General features: G+C 43.9%; 1 protein-coding gene across 3 annotated transcripts in view; it reads left to right on the top strand.

The window, feature by feature from the left end:
- Positions 1-22,204, top strand: part of LOC147596818 (kinesin-like protein KIF2A) — a 99,130-nt gene that overhangs the window by 31,663 nt on the left and 45,263 nt on the right. For 2 of the 3 annotated variants that reach the window (XM_086769530.1, XM_086769528.1), the window contains exons 2-8: positions 2,460-2,554; positions 8,946-9,065; positions 9,526-9,580; positions 12,175-12,297; positions 12,848-12,948; positions 18,731-18,826; positions 21,772-21,826. In XM_086769530.1, the coding sequence (XP_086625656.1) occupies positions 2,460-2,554; positions 8,946-9,065; positions 9,526-9,580; positions 12,175-12,297; positions 12,848-12,948; positions 18,731-18,826; positions 21,772-21,826 (645 nt within the window). The remainder of the gene's footprint in view (positions 1-2,459; positions 2,555-8,945; positions 9,066-9,525; positions 9,581-12,174; positions 12,298-12,847; positions 12,949-18,730; positions 18,827-21,771; positions 21,827-22,204) is intronic. The other variant, XM_086769531.1, reaches the window with a different exon arrangement.

Raw genomic sequence — 22,204 nt, 5'->3', positions numbered from 1 at the left:
AGTGGCAAGGTGAAAAGTGAGTGCAATTTTAGAATTACTATAATTTAGCAGTGAGTGTTCCTGTGGAAAGCAGTCTGGTGCCCATATTGTACCTCGTCCTGGTTGCCAGTGTTGGAAAAGGAGATACTCAGACTGAAACAGGTACAGATAGGCTCACCATTGTTGTATAGGTGTCTTTATATAAGCCGTAAAAGAAAGCACAGAGTACTAAATGACTATGAACACGTAATCTGGAAAAAAGTTTGTATATGTTGACAGTGAGGTGCTAGTGTAACTTTCTGGGGTGAATAGCAGAGGCAGACCACTTAATAACATAAAGGTGAAATGTATTTGGTTTCTAGGGGACCTAGGTACTATGTATTAGATATCATTGGACAGGTGCTTCCTTCCAAATATCTTTTTCTGTGGCTAAGTTATATGTGGAGAATTTCTCTGCTCTTAAAAATTATAGGTTCACTGGCATGGTACAGCTGAAATAACTTACTGATAAATATTTAAATATCAGTGCATCTGTTGACCATTGTGATGTCATACTTTGTTATGAATTGAGCTGCTTTAGAAACAAGTCTCCTCTCTCTCTCTGACAGTGACACCTACAGAAGCAGTATGTAGCTGTAGTTTCCAAATGCTATGGCAGTGAGATACTCTTAACAATATTTTATGAAGCCAGTGGGCTGACTGCCATTAATTTCACTGGCAATTGAAGCTTCTGAAACCAAATAAAGGGAAGGTGTTTTAGGAAGAGCCAACTAATGTGAAATAATTTACTTTGAGATGTGCTTAAAAGAGTATTACCTCCCCACCTCCAAAAGAAACTGGACCTAACTTGAAGGGAAGTAAAAATCAAAGTGTTCCTCTAACTGGGTGTTGTGGTTTTGTTTAGTGAGGGGGGGCCTAAGGTGGTAGCTTCTGTAGGAAACTGCTAGAAGTCGCTCCCCTTTGTTCAGTGGACTCGGCCGGGCCTAGGGCAGACCTGCTGCTGGCCAAGGCCGAGCCAATTGGTAGCAGAATGTCCCGTGATAACGCTTCTGTGATAACGTATTTAAGAAGGGGAAAACAGAAAAAAAAGAGGAGAAGAAGATGTGAAGCAGATGAGAGGGGCAGAGAGGGGGAGGTGTGAGCCTTGTGGGCCTTGCAGGCCTCACCCTCTGGCCTCCCACCGGGCAGCAGACTGGGCCCAACTCGGCCCGGCCTGGCTGCAAGAAGTGGAGAGGAGATGAGAAGTGAATAAGATGTAAAAAGGATCCTGAGAGGCGTCTGCCAGCCTGTTGTGAGGAATGGCTGCAGACGCCAAGGTCAGTGAAGAAGGAGGGGGAGGAGTAATGTGGCTCCTGGCCAAGATTCCCCTGCAGCCTGTGGTGAAGACCATGGTGGAGCAGGTTGTCCCCCTGCAGCCCATGGAGGTCCATGGAGGGGCAGAGATCCACCTGCAGCCCGTGGAGGACCCCACGCCTCAGCAGGTGGATGCCTGAAGGAGGCTGTGGCCTGTGGAGGGCCCACTGGGGCAGCTGTTCTGGAGGGACTGCACCCCGTGGAAGAGATGACCCACGCCGGAGCAGTTTCACAAAGGACTGTGGCCGGTGGGAGGGACCCCATGCTGGAGCAGGGGAGGAATGTGAGGAGTTCTTCCCCCGACCATGAAGCAGCGGCGTAAAACAACGTGTGATGAACTGACCGCGACCCCCATTCCCTCTTCCCCCCTGTGCCGGTCGTGGGGGGAAGGTAGTAGAGATAATGTTAAGCCCGGGAAGAGGGAGGGGTGGGGGGAGGTTATCTTGTTCCCTGTCTCATTCTCCTGCTAGTTTTAGAAATAAATGAGTATTTTTCCCCAAGTCGAGTCTGTTTTGCCCGTAATGGTAACTTTAAGGATTTTTTCCCTGTCCTTATCTCAAGCCTCGAGCCGTTTTTCCTTATATCATCTCCCCCTATTCTCTCGGAGGGTGGGGGGAGTGAGAGAGAGAGACTGCGTAGTCTGGTCTCGATGAGGGCTGAACTACGACTATTACCAACTGATTGAATGCCCATAAGAAATTGATATCAGAATACAATTTCAGAGGGCTTCCCTCCTGTGTCGGGACAGTTAATGTTGTATCGGCCTAGAAGGGAGACAAACAAGTCTTTGTGGAGTTCACCTCAGGAAACATTCCCACCTGTGGGAGACTCTTAGAAAAGAGAGTCTAAGTGGTGTGGCTTTCCTGTGGTATTTTGTTTACCTACCCCTCTACCCCTCAGTTTTCTGTTCATTGAGTTTTTCACTTGTACACCGACTGTCCCGTTAGAGCCTCCACTAGTGGATCAAATCTGAGCCAGTTTATAGTATGTGGCCAGGAATCATCTTCTATTAATCACTTTTTTTTTTAAACTCTCTTCTTCCTGCCTCTATCAGTCAGTGCAGGGATTAAAATAACTTCTGGAAAATGTTTCCATCTGTTAACTAATCATTTATGTTTCCTTTCTAGGCCGAATTCACCAAGCTATGGTAACATCCCTAAATGAAGATAATGAAAGCGTAACTGTTGAATGGATTGAAAATGGAGATACTAAAGGCAAAGAGGTAAACCTAATTATTTTAGAACTTTTCTGTTTAAAAAATGTGTAATCTACATGAATATTATATTGGAAATTGCACTGGAAACAAAGAGAAATTATAAATCTTAATTTACTTAATGATTCTTTGGTTACAAACTGTTTTAAATGGGAGTTATTGGGCAAATGCTGGTTTCTGATGTATTAAATTTGACTTCCTGAGCTCTGTGTTATAGCTTTTAAATAGTGCTTTTCATCTTCGGTTTTGAACCAGATTACAAAGGCTGACCTTGTAATGGCCAAAACCAGGACACCTTGTTTCCCCTTTTTACAAGTAGAAAAATCAAATTTTTTGAGAGGGAGAATGACTTACAGTTCAGACAGGAGACTAGTGGGAGAACTAGATTAGAAATATTTTTGTGTTTGTATTATTGAGGGATTGAACTGCTAGTTTGCTTGTTTGTTTATTTTTTTTAAGCAATAATTTTCTAGCCTTGCTTTCCTTAAGAAACTGTGTCTGTGTTTCCCAGTTATGCTTTGCTATCCCCTCTTCCCGTATATTTTGGACCATGTTAGCCAGTTTCAGCTGAGATTTGGAGAAGCAGCTCAGAAATAATTACACTTCACTAGTTTTGTGAAAACACAGGACAAAGGAAAAAAAAGTTATGAGATTGTCCTGATGATCTCATCAGCTGAGCTCATCCCTCTGGACACACAGAATCTGTACAGTAATGAGGTCTTTGAAGGGTCCAGCCAGAGGAAATGACAGTCTATAGAGATCAAAGTTATTTAAGATTTTTAGGAAACCAACTTTCAATAGACCTAAAGCCAGCTATTTTAAAGATCCTGCCCCTTTCCCCCTTACATTTTGCAGTATTTTGAATGAAGAACACTTACAAGGTGTCCTGGTTCTGGCCAGGATAGAGTTAATATTTACCTGAGCTGGGTGGAGAACTGAAGCTGGTAGCCCCTATGGCTGGGATAGTTAACTAATTAGCTAACAGCTGGGGTTAATTTACCCAAATTAGCCAAAGGGCTCTTCCATCCCATCTGACATCATGCTCAGTATATAAGTGAGGAGGGTGCTGAAGGGAGGCTCTTCTAGTTGGAAGAGACTGGATGTGGAGATCTGTTGTGAGCTATTATACTGTATTGGTGTTCCATCACTCTATTGTTTTCTTCTGTCATTACTGTTAAATTTACTTTTTGTTCAATCTCAACCCGCGTGTTTGTTTTTTTTTTTCCTGGTTTTCTTTTGTTTGTCAAATCTCCTCCTATTCTCTCAGAGAGTGGGGGGGGGAGTGAGAGAGAGACTGCGTAGTCTGGTCCCCATTGGGGCTGAACTACGACAGTTATTTTGGCGCCCAACGTGGGGCTCGAAGGGTTGAGATAATAACAGATCTGACTTTTTTTTTCTTTTTTTTGCTTGAAACAAATTTGTTTATACGTGCTTGTTGTATTGGTTGTCAATTATTGGTCATGGTGTTGCAGTGGTTGGTTATGTTGTTGTATTGTCTATGCTCCTATATGTACTATGTGTTCCCAGTGGTGGTGTTTATCACCTCAGGGAAAATGATGAGAATTATCCTTCTGTTATACTATGCCATGTACATCTATGACATGGTGACATCAATGGCCTTAGAGATAAATTGGTATTCCTATGTGGACAGCTTCCTGAATTCTTTCACTTCCAGGGTAGTTAAGCCACTTTTTGAGAACTTTAAAGATCTGGGGGATATTCAAGCCACTATGATGTTGTTGTTATGTATTTTGAATGTGTGCCAAGTCTTGTCTAGAGCTGCAAACCCACTTTTTGGGAATCTCCTCCCGAGATTTACCTTAAGGCAAGATACTAATACGTGGCATGGTGTGAGGGAGAACAAACTGACCTGCAATGTAGGGACTCAAACCCCAGCAACAGGCATTGCAGCTGAATCAGAGGGTGAACCTGTGCTAGTTTCAGTTGCCCCTGTATCCAAGAAGACTTGGAAGCGGAAGTCAGCTCGTTTAGTGAGGGATGAAGAAGCCCCTTTTAGGACGGAGCAGGAGGAAGAAGAGGAAGGTTTATTTGCTACATGCCCAGGAAGAACTCTGCAGGCAGGCTCTTTCTCAGAGGAAGAACTCCTAAAGGAGACAGTGAGCACCAGATTTCTATCCCTGAGCGAGCTGCCAGACATGCGAAAAGATTTTAGCCGTCATCCTGGGGAGCACATTATCAGCTGGCTGCTGCGGTGCTGGGATAATGGGGCCAATAGCTTGGAATTAGAAGGCAGAGAAGCTAGGCAACTGGGATCCATTTCTAGAGAAGCAAGCATTGACAAAGCAGTTGGAAAAGGGACACAAGCCCTCAGCCTCTGGAGGCGACTCCTGTCAGGTGTGAAGGAGAGGTATCCTTTCAAGGAGGATATAATGTGTCACCCAGGCAAGTGGGCTACCATGGAGAAGGGTATCCAGTACCTGAGGGAATTAGCTGTGCTGGAGATTATTTATGATGACCTGGACAATGATCAGTTACCTAAGGATCCAGATGAAGTCAGGTGCACACGACAAATGTGGCGGAAGTTTGTTCGAAGTGCACTGTCATCATATGCCAACTCATTGGCAGTTATGACCTGGAAAGATGGAGAGGAAGAAACAGTGGATGAACTGGCTGGCCGACTCTGGCAGTACGAGGAAAGCCTGTCTTCCTCCCTAAGGGCCTGTGTCTCGGCTGTGGAGAAACTATCCCAGGAGTTCCAGCAATTCAAAGCAGATATGTCCCATTCCCCACCGGTACGGGCCAATATTTCAGCTATTAGGAGTAAACGTTTCCCTGCTCAAGAGAGATGGTTTACGTGGCGAGGTACCCTGTGGTTTACCTTGCGTGACCAGGGAGAGGACATGAGGGAGTGGGATGGGAAGCCTACCTCTGCCCTAGAGGCACGGGTACGTGAGTTGCGTGGAAAAACCATTGCAAATAGAAGTTCTCCCCGGAAAATTGTTGCACCAGTCTCCAATAGGGAGCGTAGAAGGAATAGCTTTAGTTCTGACCCTCTTGAAGGGACCTCTCATGCATATTTAAAAGAAATGAATAATGAATACTGGGGCCAGGATTAGAGAGGCCCTGCCTCCAGCCAGGTGGAGGAGAGGGATAACAGAGTTTATTGGACTGTGTGGATCCGATGGCCTGGCATGTCAGACCCACAAGAGTACAAAGCTCTAGTGGATACTGGTGCACAATGTACCTTGATGCCATCAAGCTATAAAGGGGCAGAACCCATTTGTATTTCTGGAGTGACAGGAGGATCCCAACAGCTGTCTGTATTGGAGGCTGAAGTGAGTTTGACTGGGAATGAGTGGCAAAAGCACCCCATAGTGACTGGCCCAGATGCTCCATGCATTCTTGGTATAGATTACCTCAGAAGGGGATATTTCAAGGACCCAAAAGGGTATTGGTGGGCTTTTGGTGTAGGTGCTTTGGAGATGGAGGAAATTATACAGTTGTCCACCTTGCCTGGTCTGTCAGAGGATCCTTCTGTTGTGGGGTTGCTGAAGGTTGAAGAACAACAGGTGCCAATTGCTACCACAACTGTGCACCGGCGGCAGTATTGCACCAACCGAGACTCCCTGATCCCCATCCATAAGCTGATTCATCGGCTGGAGAGCCAGGGAGTGATCAGCAAGTCCCACTCACCTTTTAACAGTCCCATATGGCCAGTGAGAAAATCAAGTGGAGAGTGGAGGTTAACAGTGGACTATCGTGGCCTGAATGAGGTAACACCACCACTCAGTGCTGCTGTGCCAGACATGTTAGAACTTCAGTATGAACTGGAATCCAAGGCAGCCAAGTGCTATGCCACCATTGATATTGCCAACGTGTTCTTTTCAATCCCATTGGCACCAGAATGCAGGCCGCAGTTTGCTTTTACTTGGAGGGGCGTCCAGTACACTTGGAATCGACTGCCCCAGGGGCGGAAACACAGCCCCACCATCTGCCATGGGCTGAGCCAGACTGCACTGGAAAAGGGTGGCGCTCCAGAGCACCTGCAGTACATTGATGACATCATTGTATGGGGCAACACAGCAGCAGAAGCTTTTCAAAAAGGGGAGAAAATAATTAAAATCCTCCTGAAAGCTGGGCTTGCCATAAAACGATGTAAGGTGAAAGGACCTGCAAGAGAGAGACAGTTTTGGGGGATAAAATGGCAAGATGGGCGTTGTCAGATTCCAATAGATATAGTCAACACAATAACAGCTATGGCTGCACCGACTGACAAAAAGGAAACGCGAGCTTTCCTGGGCGTTGTGGGTTTCTGGAGGATGCATATCCCAAATTATAGTATGATTGTAAGCCCTCTGTATAAAGTCACCCGAAAGAAGAATGATTTTAAATGGGGCCCTGAGCAACAGCAGGCTTTTGAACAAATTAAACAAGAAATTGTTCACGCGGTGGCTCTTGGGCCAGTCCGGACAGGGCAAGAGGTAAGAAATGTGCTCTACTCCGCAGCTGGGGAGAATGGCCCTACCTGGAGTCTCTGGCAGAAAGCACCAGGGGAAACTCGTGGTCGACCCCTTGGGTTTTGGAGCCGGGGATATAAAGGACCTGAGGCCTGCTATACTCCAACCGAAAAAGAAATCCTGTCGGCATACGAAGGAGTTCGAGCTGCTTCAGAAGTGATTGGTACTGAAGCACAGCTCCTCCTGGCACCCCGACTGCCAGTGCTGGGCTGGATGTTCAAAGGAAGGGTCCCCTCTGCGCATCATGCAACGGATGCTACATGGAGCAAGTGGGTTGCACTACTTACACAGCGGGCCCGAATAGGAAACCCCAATCGCCCAGGCATATTAGAAGTAATTACAGACTGGCCAGAAGGCAAAGATTTTGGAAAGCCACCAGAGGAAGAGGTGACGCGTGCTGAAGAGGCCCCACCATATAACAACCTCCCAGAAAATGAGAAGCGGTATGCCCTATTTACTGATGGGTCCTGTCGTATTGTAGGAAAACATTGGAAGTGGAAAGCTGCTGTGTGGAGTCCTACACGACGAGTGGCAGAAGCTGCTGAAGGCCAAGGTGAATCGAGTCAGTTTGCGGAGGTGAAGGCCATCCAGCTGGCTTTAAACATTGCTGAACGGGAAAAATGGCCTGTGCTCTATCTCTACACTGACTCATGGATGGTGGCAAACGCTCTGTGGGGGTGGTTAAAGCAATGGAAGCAGAGCAACTGGCAGCGCAGAGGCAAGCCCATCTGGGCTGCCACTCTGTGGCAAGATATTGCTGCCCGGTTAGAGCATCTGGTTGTAAAAGTATGTCATGTAGATGCCCACGTACCCAAGAGTCGGGCCACTGAAGAACATCAAAACAACCAGCAAGTGGATCAAGCTGCTAAAATTGAAGTGGCTCAGGTGGATCTGGACTGGCAGCATAAGGGTGAACTATTTTTAGCTCGGTGGGCCCATGATACCTCAGGCCATCAGGGGAGAGATGCAACATACAAATGGGCTCGTGATCGAGGGGTGGATTTAACCATGGACACTATTGCACAGGTTATCCTTGAATGTGAAATATGTGCTGCAATCAAACAAGCCAAGCGGTTAAAGCCTCTGTGGTATGGAGGATGATGGCTGAAGTATAAATATGGAGAGGCCTGGCAAATTGATTACATTACACTCCCACAAACTCGCCAAGGCAAGCGCTATGTACTTACAATGGTGGAAGCAACCACTGGATGGCTGGAAACATATCCTGTACCCCATGCCACTGCCCGAAACACCATCCTGGGCCTTGAGAAACAAGTCTTATGGCGACATGGCACTCCAGACAGAATTGAATCAGACAATGGTACCCACTTCCGAAACAATCTCATAGACACCTGGGCCAAAGAGCATGGCATCGAGTGGGTATACCACATCCCCTATCATGCACCAGCCTCTGGAAAAATTGAAAGGTATAATGGGCTACTGAAAACACAAGGGGAAAAAAAAAAGCATGATAAATTTAACATGGTTTCAACTGTTCTTTTATTTTTTGGATGATTTTAATTCATTTGTTTCTTTTGCACTGTCTGGGAAATTTCAAATAATTGAGATCTCTTTCAAAAAATGTTACAGAATGTCTTTCATATTCTGCGGTAATTGTCAAATTATCACAGTAATACTAGCTACATCTGTTTTAATTTAATGACTTGACAAAATTGTGAATATCTATTGGTCATTTTTAATTAATCCCTTTTCTGAAGAGTATGTTTTCAACTCATATGAAGACCAAAGCTTACACTGGTTTTAGTGAACATAAAATAAGATCATTCAGTTTATAGAATTAACAAATTGTGGAGTAAAAACACTAAATATATTTACTGTTTATTCTCAAACATAACAGAAAAAATTGAGACAGTGAATATTGTTCTAAGAGTCATAAATGCGTTTTATATTCTTTTACACAGATTGACTTGGAGAGCATATTTTCACTTAACCCAGATCTTGCACCTGATGAAGATATTGAACCTAGTCTAGAGACACCACCACCACCTACTCCAGCAGCCAAAGTAAACAAAATCATGAAGGTTGGTAATACATATACAAAATGTTCATATTAAACGTACAGTACTTCTATATATGTGATTATGCTTGAATTTTTAAATCTAACTTTTTTTTTGTGGAGCTACTTGATAACTGCGTTCCTTTCTTTTTCTTATGGTGAATAGGGTTTTCTAAAAATTTTCTAAGAACAGATTTGACAGAGAGGGAGTTGGGAACTAATATTTATTTAACTAAATATATCTCAAGGAAAAATAGAGAAAAGGCTTTGGAGGTTGTTTTGAAACAGTATGTATAGTTCGAGCAGTCTTCACCCTAGGCTCTTCAGGGAAGGATTTGGCAGCAATTACCTCTCTGTATTGCTGACGCCGTGTTATTTTTATTCAGTGGAAAGAAGCAGAGGTGGGGCTGCAGCTTACGTTTTCAATAATAAGGTGATTAAATAACAGAGATTTCTTTCTTTATAGAAAGTTTCTTTCTTTATAGAGTCGACAAACCGTGGTCCCTATTAAGAATGCCACTTCTGCCAGAGATAACAGAGGTAAATGTTGTCTATTTCAATTTCAAGGAAGTAAAAAATGTGGGAACATTTTAATTTCCTGCTCATCTAATATTCCTTAATAGTTCTGCATTTCTAATTTGGTATATATGCATGTGACGTAAAAGAAATGGTACATCATTCCTAGAATTACTCCTATGTATATTTAGGAATGCATACTGTATGAATAGTATTTATATGCAAGTTTAAGCAGTATAGCATTAGGAAAGTTAAGCTGAATGAACTGAAGGTGCAAAAAATTTGAAGTTAACATGTGTGGACTTCTCCAAGTTAAAGTATCCTCAATTTGCTTCAGCTTAATCAAGTGTTTCAATATACATAAAGTAGTGCACTTAAAATTCTTATGCTTTCACAAAGAGTACTTAAACCCTAGGGGTTATTTCTCACTCTACGGTTAATAATGAAAAATCTACAAAAATTATGAAATATCTCAGGAGGATAGGTGAAAAGTGTGTATTGGATTAATGCAGATGTAACGCATCTAATAACATTAGAAAGAATAGTTATTACTCATTGTTTTCATTTTCTTTCCTGCATTAAAGATAACTTGTACTGATGATGGTGATGATTCTTCTTCCAAACATTAATCTACTGTCATTAATTCAGACTAGATTCCATTCCATTTGTTTAAACTTGAAAAACAAGTGGACTTGCATATCTTTGCAAGAGTTCAAACTCTTCTGGTGGACAATGTGGATCACTTTCTCCCTTCTGCCATTTCCCTATGGGGGTGTTAAATCAGAAATCTCATGAGGACGGGATAATTTTTTTCAAACTAATATGGTTTTGTTGTGGTTCAGCCCAAGTCACCACACAGTTTCTCGCTCACTCTCCCCGTCCCCAGCGGGATAGGGGAGAGAAATTGGGAAGAAAGGAAAACTCAGGGGTCGAGATGAAGACAGTTTACTAGAATAGCAAAGGAAAACTACAATAATAACAGAATATAAGGATATTAAAAATATACAAAGTGAACAATATGTGTTTTCTCACCACCTGATGTCCAAATGACCAATACAGCCTGTCCCAAGCAGCGATCACAGAAACGAAACCGAGCAGCAAGCAAAGGAGTGAAAGGGAGCTAGCAAGGTAGAGGGAACGATGCCAGCAAGGAAGAGAGAGACAAAATGGAAAAAATGGATGCCCCTCCCATGGGCAACCCCCACTTATATACTGAGCATGACGTTTATGGCATGGAATACTCTCTTTGGCCAGTTTGGGTCAATTATTCTGTCTGTCTCCCTCCCAGCTTCCTGCATCTGCACATTAGTGAGACTTGGAAAGGTGGACAGTGTCCTTGGTCTCATTCACAACAACTCCTATCATCAGGGTGTTTATCAACATTCTTCACATCTGAAATCCAAAACATACCAGCTACTGAGAGGAAAATTAACTCCATCCCTGCCAAAACCAGGATAGGTTTAAATTTGAGAGATCCTTTTTTATGGGCTTTCCTCACATACATGTTGTCATTTGTAGTAAATTATCTGTTTGGTATGGAATAACCCTGTAGCTTCTATTTTAATAGGTCCTGTGCATCTTACTATTCACACTCAGCCTAAGTATTTCTTCTTTGTTGGCCTTGTAATTAAACTTTTCTCAGGACACTGTCTTTTTTAGTGTGTTAATTCATGCTATAAACTATATCTCCTATCATATTTAGAATGATCTGGGGATTTGTTGTGTCTATCCCATTTGATATTTATTTCCATAGTTGTTTCCAGGTTGCACAGTGTGCTGGCCTTCATTTGGAATGTCATTTCTAGGCTACTAAATTTATTACCTTCACTTTCATACTCTTCTGGCAGACCTCGTTAGGAATGTGTACAGGAAACTGGCCAGCTGAAGCAGAGCTGCTTGAAGCAACTCTTTGAAAAACAACTTAAAACATTCATCTCTACCAAAGAGGCTTGCATTAATGTCACTCCCACTGCATTCACTGGGAACAGACATCATTCTGCATCTTTAGAAATTGACATCCTTATCACATATCGAATCAATAATTTTTTGTAGACATATTGATCATATCCGTATCCCTTTTAGTATAGTGTCAAAAAGGTTTGTTTCTTCCACTCCTAGATTGAGCTGCACTTTGTTGCCTTTCATTTGTATCCCTCTACTCATTCACAGAATGTAGATTCAATGGAGTGGGACCATTTAGTAACATCTAGAGAATGTGAAACAGTGGGTCCTTTTTTCTTACTGGGTTTTTGGGTATAATTACAATATAAATAAAACTTCAACACTTTAAACTTCAAAACTGCATATCTCCAAGTACAAACTTCATTCTATGCACATAATAGGTTCTACTAATTCTGTAGTGGAGTATTTAAAAATATGCACATGCAGCATCGATACTTAATAATTGTGTTGTATTGGTGTATAATACTGGGATAAAAAAAGCTGCATACCAAATGTCTTTTAATAGACTTTCTACATTTATGGCTCCCCCTCGCCCCCAATAAATTGTTGTGTCTTGAAAAGGGCTTCGTTTTATCTTGTCATAATAAAGTGTCTCAGAATCGGATAGAAGCGTTACTCTTCCATATCTAGATGAGCTTTGTGCTTTTCTTTTGCAGTGGTTGGTTCTGCACGCACACGGCCTACTCAGCTTCCTGAACAGTCTTCCTCCTCACAACAGAATGGTAGTGTTTCAGATATATCTCCAGTTCAAGATGCAAAAAAGGAATTTGGACCCCCTTGCATGTAAACCATGTATCAAGGATTCATTCATTCTGGGCATTACATGTACATTCTCTTGGATTATATTATTGTCCATAAATAACAAATGACAAAAGCTCAAGAAGCTTTTTCAGAGTGCTGTGGCTAAACAAATGTTCACTTTTGTCATAGTTGTTCTAGTATTTGGGATTTGTTTTTCCTTTATCTTTTTTTAACAATGGTGTTTTTTTTTTTTAATTTACCTAGGCTTTCTTTTAATTCAAACCAAGAGATCACATGTATCCTAATATCATCACATGTCCAAATATTTTTTGAGGGTCATTGTCCTTATATTTTTGGTTGGGTAATTGTTGTCCCATTCCCATGATTTTTCTAATTCATTTATTCTATGAATTTTAGAAATTAAATTGCCATAATTATTCTGTACTAATAGTGATTTACTTGAAAATATAATTGATATAAATAAATACATTCTAATTATTCATAAATTACTAGAATTGAAATGTTATAGAGTAAATACTAAATTAATGCAACACTAAAATATTTTAAAATTATATCATTTTCTTTAAGCACGTAAAAAATCTAATTGTGTAAAAGAGGTTGAAAAATTGCAAGAGAAACGTGAAAAAAGAAGGTTACAGCAGCAGGAACTTAGAGAAAAAAGAGCTCAGGTTAGTATTTTTAGCTCAGTTCGAAAACATGTCAGGAAGAGGAGATATTTGCAAAATTTTTGTGCTTTTTTCAGTCTTCAAGAATTTTTATGAACTATAATCATCTTGAAATTAAATATTTTCATCCTGTATACAATTTTGATAAATATTTTGGTGCATGGTTGCATTGCTTTGATAACTATTTCTTTAGACAGTTTTCCCCCTCTTTTTCTTCCTATAGAAATAATTGCTTACAATTGCTTATCTTTCTGTGTGTTATTTAAAAGTCAAGTACTGATGATAGCTATTTCTTAGGGAAAATATATTGCTGAAAATAGTAAAATCTTTGGCTTTTAGATAGGGCTGTTATTCTACAGGAGGCATTACAGTATTATGATAAGTTGTTCTTTATGATCTTTGATGTTTCATAGGAGATCTATTTGAGGCTCAAGTTTGAACAGTGTTTTTTTATTTTTTCCTGTATACCTGTCTATACATTTATAATTTATCTTTTTATCATGCAAACAGCTTGCCAGCAAGTTGTTAGAAATTTGTGTGAAAGAAATAAAGTTGTTAATCCTTTGAGAAAATCTCTTAATATTAAATGACTTTCTGTCACAGTAGTGTAAAAGCTTTAGCAAAATTAGTAGCATAATCTTGTTGGCAGGCCTATGTGTATGTGTTAGTCTCTCTAAAGAGATACTACCAATCTGCTGCTGACATGAGAAGTACCACCACCAAGTAAATAATTCAGGCAATTTACTTCATGGTTTAATGATGTTTCTAAGTTGACCTAAAATCACTTATGTTGAATTAATGTTCTCTAATTTCCATTCAACAAATGCAAAACATTACTATGGCTTTATGTGTGAGGAACAACTAATTTTTGTTTTATATATTAAAATTCTTTGATGTGGTACTACACCTAAAATTTTCTTTTTATCACTTCTGTGATGACTCCCTTTGTATCCAAGTCTTAAACTTCTGTATGAGAAAGTTCTGTTTTTCTTTTTCTTATGTGTATCTATGCTTCATGTTGCTTTGTGTATTCTGTTGTTGTGAAATGCAGCAATAATTAGCCAAGCACTGGCTTCTGGTGGGCAATATGTTTAAACAGGGTATGAAGAATATTAGGCAAATATATTTTCCATAATAAGCCATACCCCTTTCTGAATGTTAGAAGGAAATGTTTCAGCAGGAATATATTTTGTAAGGACTTATTGTAAGTAATTTTTAGTTCACTGTAGTCAGGATGAACAACTTAAAGGTACAGTCAACTTCTGAGTCTCTCTCACCGAGAGACTACCTAGCCTCATACGGCCCACAGCCTATTATCCACTGCTGGTGTTTCATGTGGGGGCCAGCGACACAGCCGGCAGCAGTCTAAAAAACATCAAAAGGGATTTCAGGGCTCTGGGTTCAACAGTCAAAGGCTCTGGGGCGCAGGTGGTCTTCTCATCAATCCTCCCGGTCGAAGGGCAGGGACCTGAAAGGGCCAGGTGTATCTGGCAGGTTAACTCGTGGCTCAGGGAGTGGTGCTACAGCCAGGGCTTTGGGTATCTAGATCACAGGGCGTGCTTTGAGAAGCCCGGGCTGCTAGGGGCGGAGGGCGTGCACCTAACTGAGGAGGGGAAGAGTGTGCTTGAATGAAGGCTTGCCAGACTCGTCCGGAGGGCTTTAAACTAGTGTTGCTGGGGGAGGGGGAGCACACTTCAGCCCACTGCTGTCAGCATGGCGCCAGTGCCGGCACCGAGGGTCCAGAAGCTGAGGAGGGATCACAGATAAGTGCAGATAAACCTAAACTGCGGTCCAATAGCACCCCTGTCGCTCCAGCCAGCAAGTTGGCTTTGTCGGGGGCCCAGCTGAAGTGTCTCTATACCAATGCACGCAGCATGGGGAATAAACATGAAGAGCTGGAGATGCGTGCACACGAGCAGGGCTACGACCTCATTGGCATCACGGAGACGTGCTGGGATGACACATACGACTGGAGCGTCAACATGGAGGGGTATAGGCTTTTTAGAAAAGACAGGAAGGGGAGATGAGGAGGGGGTGTTGCTCTCTACGTCAGCAACCGGCTGGAGTGTGTGGAGCTCCGCCTGGGGATGGAGGAGGAGCTGACAGAGAGCTTATGGGTCAAGATTAGAGGACGGGGACGGACAGGGGACGTTACAGTGGGGGTCTGTTACAGGCTGCCTGGCCAGGAGGACAGAGCAGACGAGGCGCTCTATAGGCAGATAGGAGCAGCCTCACAGTCACTGGCCCTGGTCCTCATGGGGGACTTCAACCACCCCGACATCTGTTGGAGAGACAACACGGCAGGGCACAGGCAGTCCAGGAGGTTCCTGGAATGCGTGGAGGACAACTTCCTCCTGCAGGCGATAGAGGAGCCGACAAGGAGGGGTGCCATGCTCGACCTTGTGCTCACCAACAGGGAGGGTCTGGTGGGGGATGTGGAACTAAAGGACAGCCTTGGCTGCAGCGACCACGACACGGTGGAGTTCAAGATCCACGGGGCAGCAAGGAAACTACATGGCAGGCTCTCTGCCCTAGACTTCAGGAAGGCGGACTTTGGCCTCTTCAGGGACCTGATGGGCCAAGTGCCATGGGAGGCGGCCCTGGAGGGAAGAGGGGCCCAGGAAAGTTGGTCCATATTCAAGGAGCACCTCCTCCAAGCTCAGCAGAGGTGCATCCCGATGAAGAACAAGTCAGGCAAAAAGGCCAGGAGGCCGGCGTGGATGAGCAAGGAGCTCCTGGACCAACTGAAAGTGAAAAAGGAAGCCTATAGAGGGTGGAAGTGGGGACAGGTAGCCTGGGAGGTCTACAAAGAGGCTGCGCGAGTGGCCAGGGATAAGGTAAGGAAGGCCAAAGCCCTGGCAGAACTGAATCTGGCCAGGGATATAAAATGTAACAAGAAGAGCTTTTATAGGTACGTAGGGGACAAAAGAAAGTCCAGGGAAAATGTAGGCCCCCTCCAGAAGGGAACTGGTGTCCTGGTTACCCAGGACATGGAGAAGGCTGAGGTTCTCAATGACTTTTTTGCCTCAGTCTTCACTGACAAGAGTTCCTGTCCCACCACCCAAGCTGTAGAAGGTGCAAGCAGGGACTGCGAGAATGAAGAACTGCCCATTGTACTCGAAGAGCAGGTTCGGGATCATCTGAGGAACCTGAAGGTGCACAAGTCCATGGGACCTGATGAGATCCATCCGCGGGTCCTGAGGGAACTGGCGGATGAAGTTGCCAAGCCACTGGCCATTGTATTTGAGAAGTCGTGGCGGTCTGGTGAGGTCCCCGATGACTGGAAGAGAGGGAACATAACCCCAATTTTTAAAAAGGGGAATAAGGAAGACCCGTGCAACTCCAGGCCGGTCAGCCTCCCCTCTGTGCCTGGCAAGGTCATGGAGCAGATTCTCCTGGAAACCATGCTAAGGCACATGGAGAGCAAGGAGGTGGTTGATGACAGCCAACATGGCTTCACCAAGGGCAGATCGTGCCTGACCAATTTGGTGGCCTTCTATGACGGGGTGACGGCATCGGTGGACAAGGGACGAGCAACTGACGTCATCTACCTGGACTTGTGCAAAGCTTTTGACACTGTCCCGGATGACATCCTTCTCTCTAAACTGGAGAGACATGGGCTTGATGGACGGACCACTCGGTGGATAAGGATTGGCTGGATGGCCGCACTCAGAGAGTGGTGGTCAATGGCTCAATGTCCATGTGGAGACCGGTCACGAGTGGCGTCCCTCAGGGGTCCGTGCTGGCCCCGACCCTGTTCAGCATCTTTGTCGGCGATATGGACAGTGGGATAGAGTGCACCCTCAGCAAGTTCGCCGACGACACCAAGTTGTGTGGTGCCGTCGACACGCTGGAAGGGAGGGATGCCATCCAGAGGGACCTTGACAGGCTGGAGAGGTGGGCCCGTGCCAACCTCATGAAGTTCAACCAGGCCAAGTGCAAGGTCCTGCACCTGGGTCATGGCAATCCCAGGCACAAATACAGGCTGGGCGGGGAATGGATTGAGAGCAGCCCTGAGGAGAAGGACTTGGGAGTGCTGGTGGATGAGAAGCTTAACATGAGCAGGCAATGCGCCCTTGCGGCCCAGAAGGCCAACCGCATCCTGGGCTGCATCAAGAGGAGCGTGGCCAGCAGGTCGAGGGAGGTGATTCTGCCCCTCTACTCTGCCCTGGTGAGACCCCACCTGGAGTACTGTGTCCAGTTCTGGAGCCCCCAACACAAGAAGGACATGGACCAGTTGGAGAGGGTCCAGAGGAGGGCCACGAAGATGATCAGAGGGCTGGAGCACCTCTCTTATGAGGACAGGCTGAGAGAGTTGGGGCTGTTCAGCCTGGAGAAGAGGAGGCTCCGGGGAGACCTTCTAGCAGTCTTCCAGTACCTCAAGGGGGCCTACAAGAAAGATGGGGAAAGGCTGTTTAGTAGGGCCTGTTGCAATAGGACGAGGGGTAATGGTTTTAAAATAGAGGGGGGTAGATTTAGATTGGAAATTAGGAAAAAATTTTTTACGATGCGAGTTGTAGAACACTGGAACAGGTTGCCCAGAAAGGTGGTGGAGGCCCCATCCCTGGAAACGTTCAAGGCCAGGCTGGATGAGGCTCTGAGCAACCTGACCTAGTCAGGGATGTCCCTGCTCCATGCAGGGGGGTTGGACTAGATGACCTTTGAAGGTCCCTTCCAACCCTAACCATTCTATGATTCTATGATTCTATGATTACCAGGACACAAGTTTTGTCTGAGGTGTGGATCAGCTGTGTTACAGGTGTAGAGACATGAGCTGGCTCCATTTCAGCTTATTAACCCTAATGCAGTGCTTTCTGAAAGTGCCTATGCTATTTCCACAGCCAGTTTTGATCCAGAAGGAGTTTTAGCTTTTTTTGTGGGAAGCCATGCAAAGCTTAATAAGGTTTGAGCACCAGAGCTGGCTATGCATGGCAGCAGCAGCATGTCCTGAAATGGGGTAAAAACTGACAATTGCAGGGAGAAGTGACAGGAAGGACATTTGAGCGATTCTGCAGAGAACCAGCTCAGCTCACAGTAGGTAGCTCAGGCTTTTTGAGATTTAGAGGGGCTCTGTGCATGGCCTCTTACATGTCAGTTCGCTCTGATACAGATGGTTCCAGGTTTAGGGACAGGAGGTCTTGTGAGCCTGGATGTAGCCTATTGTGTATCATTGGGATTGCTTCTGCTTTTTGGGTGGTCTAGGAATGTTAGAAGAGTTTCCAATGCATCCAAGTAACTGTAGGAGTTAACTCGGGACTGGCAAGTAGGATCAACCTCCTTTAACCAACTTGGATCCAGCGGGGTTGTGTTTAGAGCAGCTGGGGCACCTGCACTGTCCTCTGCAGTGTGTTTTGTACCTATATAATAGTGTATCCATTTGTCTGTTGGACTGCCGTATCTCAGATTAAGAAGTGTTGACTGTATATGCTATCTGTTGTGCAATTTTCAGCTGTGTTTTTTAATGTGAAGATTCCTGCAAAAGACAGGAGTCATTTCTTTCTTGAGTAGACTTTTAATGAGTCCTCAATTAAAAAGTATTTTCTACTACATGCCAACCAAAAATATGAAAAATAAGGCATATAATTGTTTTGCTTTATGATCAGTAAATTAGCTACATCAGAACGAAAAAAGGCATCAAACTTGCAGTTGAGACATTTATGGCATTTGGAGAAAAATTAACATTTCAGTTAATGTGTATTTTTTTACAAGTAAATTTAGAAGATATTAAAATTAGTCAATTTCAGGAAAAAATGTATATTAAAAATTCTGTTGCTTACTTCCCTAGGATGTTGATGCTACAAATCCAAATTATGAAATTATGTGTATGATAAGAGATTTCAGGGGAAGTTTGGATTATAGACCACTGACAACTGCAGATCCTGTAAGTATCCCAGTGATGTGGAAATCTTTTATCCTTCTAAATTTTGCTCTGTTTCCAATTTTTTCAATGTATGAATATACTTCTGCCTGTAAACATTAAAAATAAGTAATTTAATATATATATATTAGTATTCTTTATAAAATTAGTTTTTTTTTTTAGTCATTTTTTATGTCATTTAAATATCTTTTGACTATAGAATAATAATACCAACATGTACTAAGTAGTCAGTCAGTCTCCATATTGTAGATTTTCCTGGGATGCTAAGGGATGTGCACACAAAAACTATTAAGCTTCTCTGAAAAACCCCATTGAGTATAAAGATTAATATTTGATCTTTGAAGGTGATGAGGGTCTTTGATCTGCAGAGAAGTCAGAGGAGCAGAATCCTTACATAATGAAGATTATCAGATCTCTGTGGAAATCATAGAATCGTAGAATGGTTTGGATTGGAAGGGACATTAAAGGTTATGTAGTTCCAACCCCCCTGCCATGGGCAGGGACACCTTCCACTAGATCAAGTAGCTCAAAGCCCCATCCAACCTGGCCTTGAACAGTTCTAGGGATGGGGCATCCACAACTTCTCTGGGCAACCCGTTCCAGTGCCTCACCACCTTCACAGTAAATAATTTCTTCCTTATGTCTAATCTAAATCTATTCTCTTTCAGTTTAAAACCATTACCCCTTCTCCTATCACTGCATTCCCTGATGAAGAGTCCCTCCTCATCTTTCTTGTAGGTCCCCTTTAAGTACTGGAAGGCTGCTATAAGGTCTCCTTAGAGCCTCCTCTTCTCCAGGCTGAACAGCCCCAACTCTCAGCCTGTCCTCAGAGGGGAGGAGCTCCAGCCCTCTGATCATATTCGTGGCTCTTCTCTGGACCGGCTCCAACAGATTCATGTCCTTCTTATGTTGGGGACCCCAAAGCTGGACACAGTACTCCAGGTGGAGGTCTCACGAAAACAGAGGAGACAGGGAGAATCACCTCTCTCAACCTGTTGATCACGGTTCTTTGGCTTTCTGGGCTGAGAGCACACATTGCTGGCTCATATTCAATTTTTCATCCACCAGTACCCCCAAGTCCTTCTCCTCAGGGCTGCTGTCAATCCATTCTCTGCCCAGCCTGTATTTGTGTCTGGGATTGCCACGACCCACGTGCAAGACCTTGCACTTGGCCTCATTGAACTTCATGAGGTTGGCACGGGCCCACCTCTCCAGCCTGTCAAGGTCCCTCTGGATGGCATCCCTCCCCTCCAGCGTGTCGATGGCACCACACAGCTTAGTGTCATTGGCAAACTTGCTGAGGGTGCACTCTATCCCACTGTCCATGTCGCTGACAAAGATGTTAAAGAGCGCTGATTCCAATACCGACCCTTGAGGGACATCACTCGTCACCGGTCTTCACCTGGACATTGAAGCATTGACCACAATTCTTTGAGTGCGACCATCCAGCCAATTCCTTATCCACCAAGCAGTCCACTTGTTAAACCCATGTCTCTCCAATTTGGAGACAATGATGTCGTGCGGGACAGTGTCAAATGCCTTGCACAAGTCCAGGTAGATGATGTCAGTTGGTCATCCCTTGTCCACCAACGCTGTAACCCTGTCATAGAAGGCCACCAAACTGGTCAGGCACGATCTGCCCTTCGTGAAGCTGTGTTGCCTGTTACCAATCACCTCCTTATTTCCCATGTGCCTTAGTATGATTTCCAGGAGAATCTGCTCCATGACCTTGCCAGGCATAGAGGTGAGATTGACTGGCCTGTACTTCCCTGGGTCTTCCTTGTTTCCCTTTTTAAAAATGAGGATTATGTTTCTCCTTTTCCAGTCAGTGGGAACCTCACCAGACTGCCACGACTTCTCAAATATGATGGATAGTGTCTTGGCAACTTCCTCTGCCAGTTCCCTCGGGACCCGCATATGCATCTCATCAGGTTCCATGGACTTGTGCACCTCCAGGTTCCTTAGGTGGTCTCGAACCTGCTCTTCTCCTGCGGTGGGCGGTTCTTCATTCTCCCAGTCCCTGCCTGTGGATTCTGTGACTTGGATGGTGTGGCTAGAGCCCTTGCTGGCAAAGACTGAGGCAAAAATAGTTGTTGAGTACCTCAGCCTTCTCCCTGTTGATTGTAACCAGGTCTCCCCTTTCACTCATTGAGGAGGGTACAGTTTCTTTCTTCTTCATTTGTTGTCCTATGTACCTGAAGAAATCCCTCTTGTTATTTTTCACGTCCCTAGCAAGTTCAGCTCCAGCTGTGCCTTGGCTTTCCTGATCCTCTCCCTGAACTCTCGGCCATATCCCTATAATCTCCCCAGGATGTGTATCCCTGCCTCCACTGCATTTTGTTTTTGTGTTTTAATTTGGCTAAGAGGTCTTGACGTAGCCAAGCTGGCTTCCTGCTTCCCCTGCCTGACTTCTTGCACATCAGGATTGAGAGCTTTTGTGTCCTAAGAAAAATGTCTTTTAAATATCTCCCAGCTCTTGTTTTCTCCTTTACCGCCAAAGGCATTTTCCCAAGGAATCCCATGCACTAGTGCCCTAAAGAGCCGAAAGTTTGCCTTTCTGAGGTTTAGGGTCCTGACTCTACTTTTTACCTGTCCTGTACCCCTCAAGATTGACAGTTCTACCAGGGCATGATCAAAGAGGTTGAGATAATTTCTGTCAATTGTGTATCTACCCTGTTACAGCTGGATTTGCTTGCAGTGTTCCAAGATGTACCTGGTACTCTCCAGGATCAGAACACTGTCTGCAGGGAGTTTTTTCAATGTATAGTTCTCCCTTTTGGGTTCATGGTTATTGTGCAGACACAAGGGGCTTTTACATGTTCAGATGACTCACTGTCTTGGGAATTTCTCTTTGTTTAAATGATTAGTTAATGAATTCAAGAATATAAGTAAAATATCTAATAACTGGAATTGGTGTATAGTTCACTGAAAGATTGTTTCCTTTGTAGATTGATGAGCACAGGATATGTGTTTGTGTACGAAAACGACCACTCAATAAAAAAGGTATGGCCATTTAAGATTTTGCAGAATTTTTTCTCTGAGAAATTACTTCTGATAGTAATATTATTTGTATTAAAGAGATCTAGAAATACCAATCAAAGGTGAAACTCTGTTATACTAGACAATATGTGTGAGGGACTCAGAAAATCATGGACTTATCATAACTTGGATAAAGACAGGGAGAAAAGTAGTTTAACTGTCACCATTTTATGGACTGGGAGCTGAGGCACAGAGAGACTAATTTTTTCCCATGGTAATCTAGGATGTATTTAGTTGATCTGGGAATTAATTCTACTGTAATTTCTTCAGTATTCTTACATTGTGTTAGGATCACCATTCTTTTAAACTATCCTTAAGTGATCTCCTGATCAGTGAGCTACC

Source organism: Chlamydotis macqueenii, chromosome W (genome assembly GCF_036417535.1).
Source record: "Chlamydotis macqueenii isolate bChlMac1 chromosome W, bChlMac1.mat, whole genome shotgun sequence".
Taxonomy (NCBI): Eukaryota; Metazoa; Chordata; class Aves; order Otidiformes; family Otididae; genus Chlamydotis; species Chlamydotis macqueenii.
This window is presented reverse-complemented; position numbering and strand designations above follow the sequence as displayed.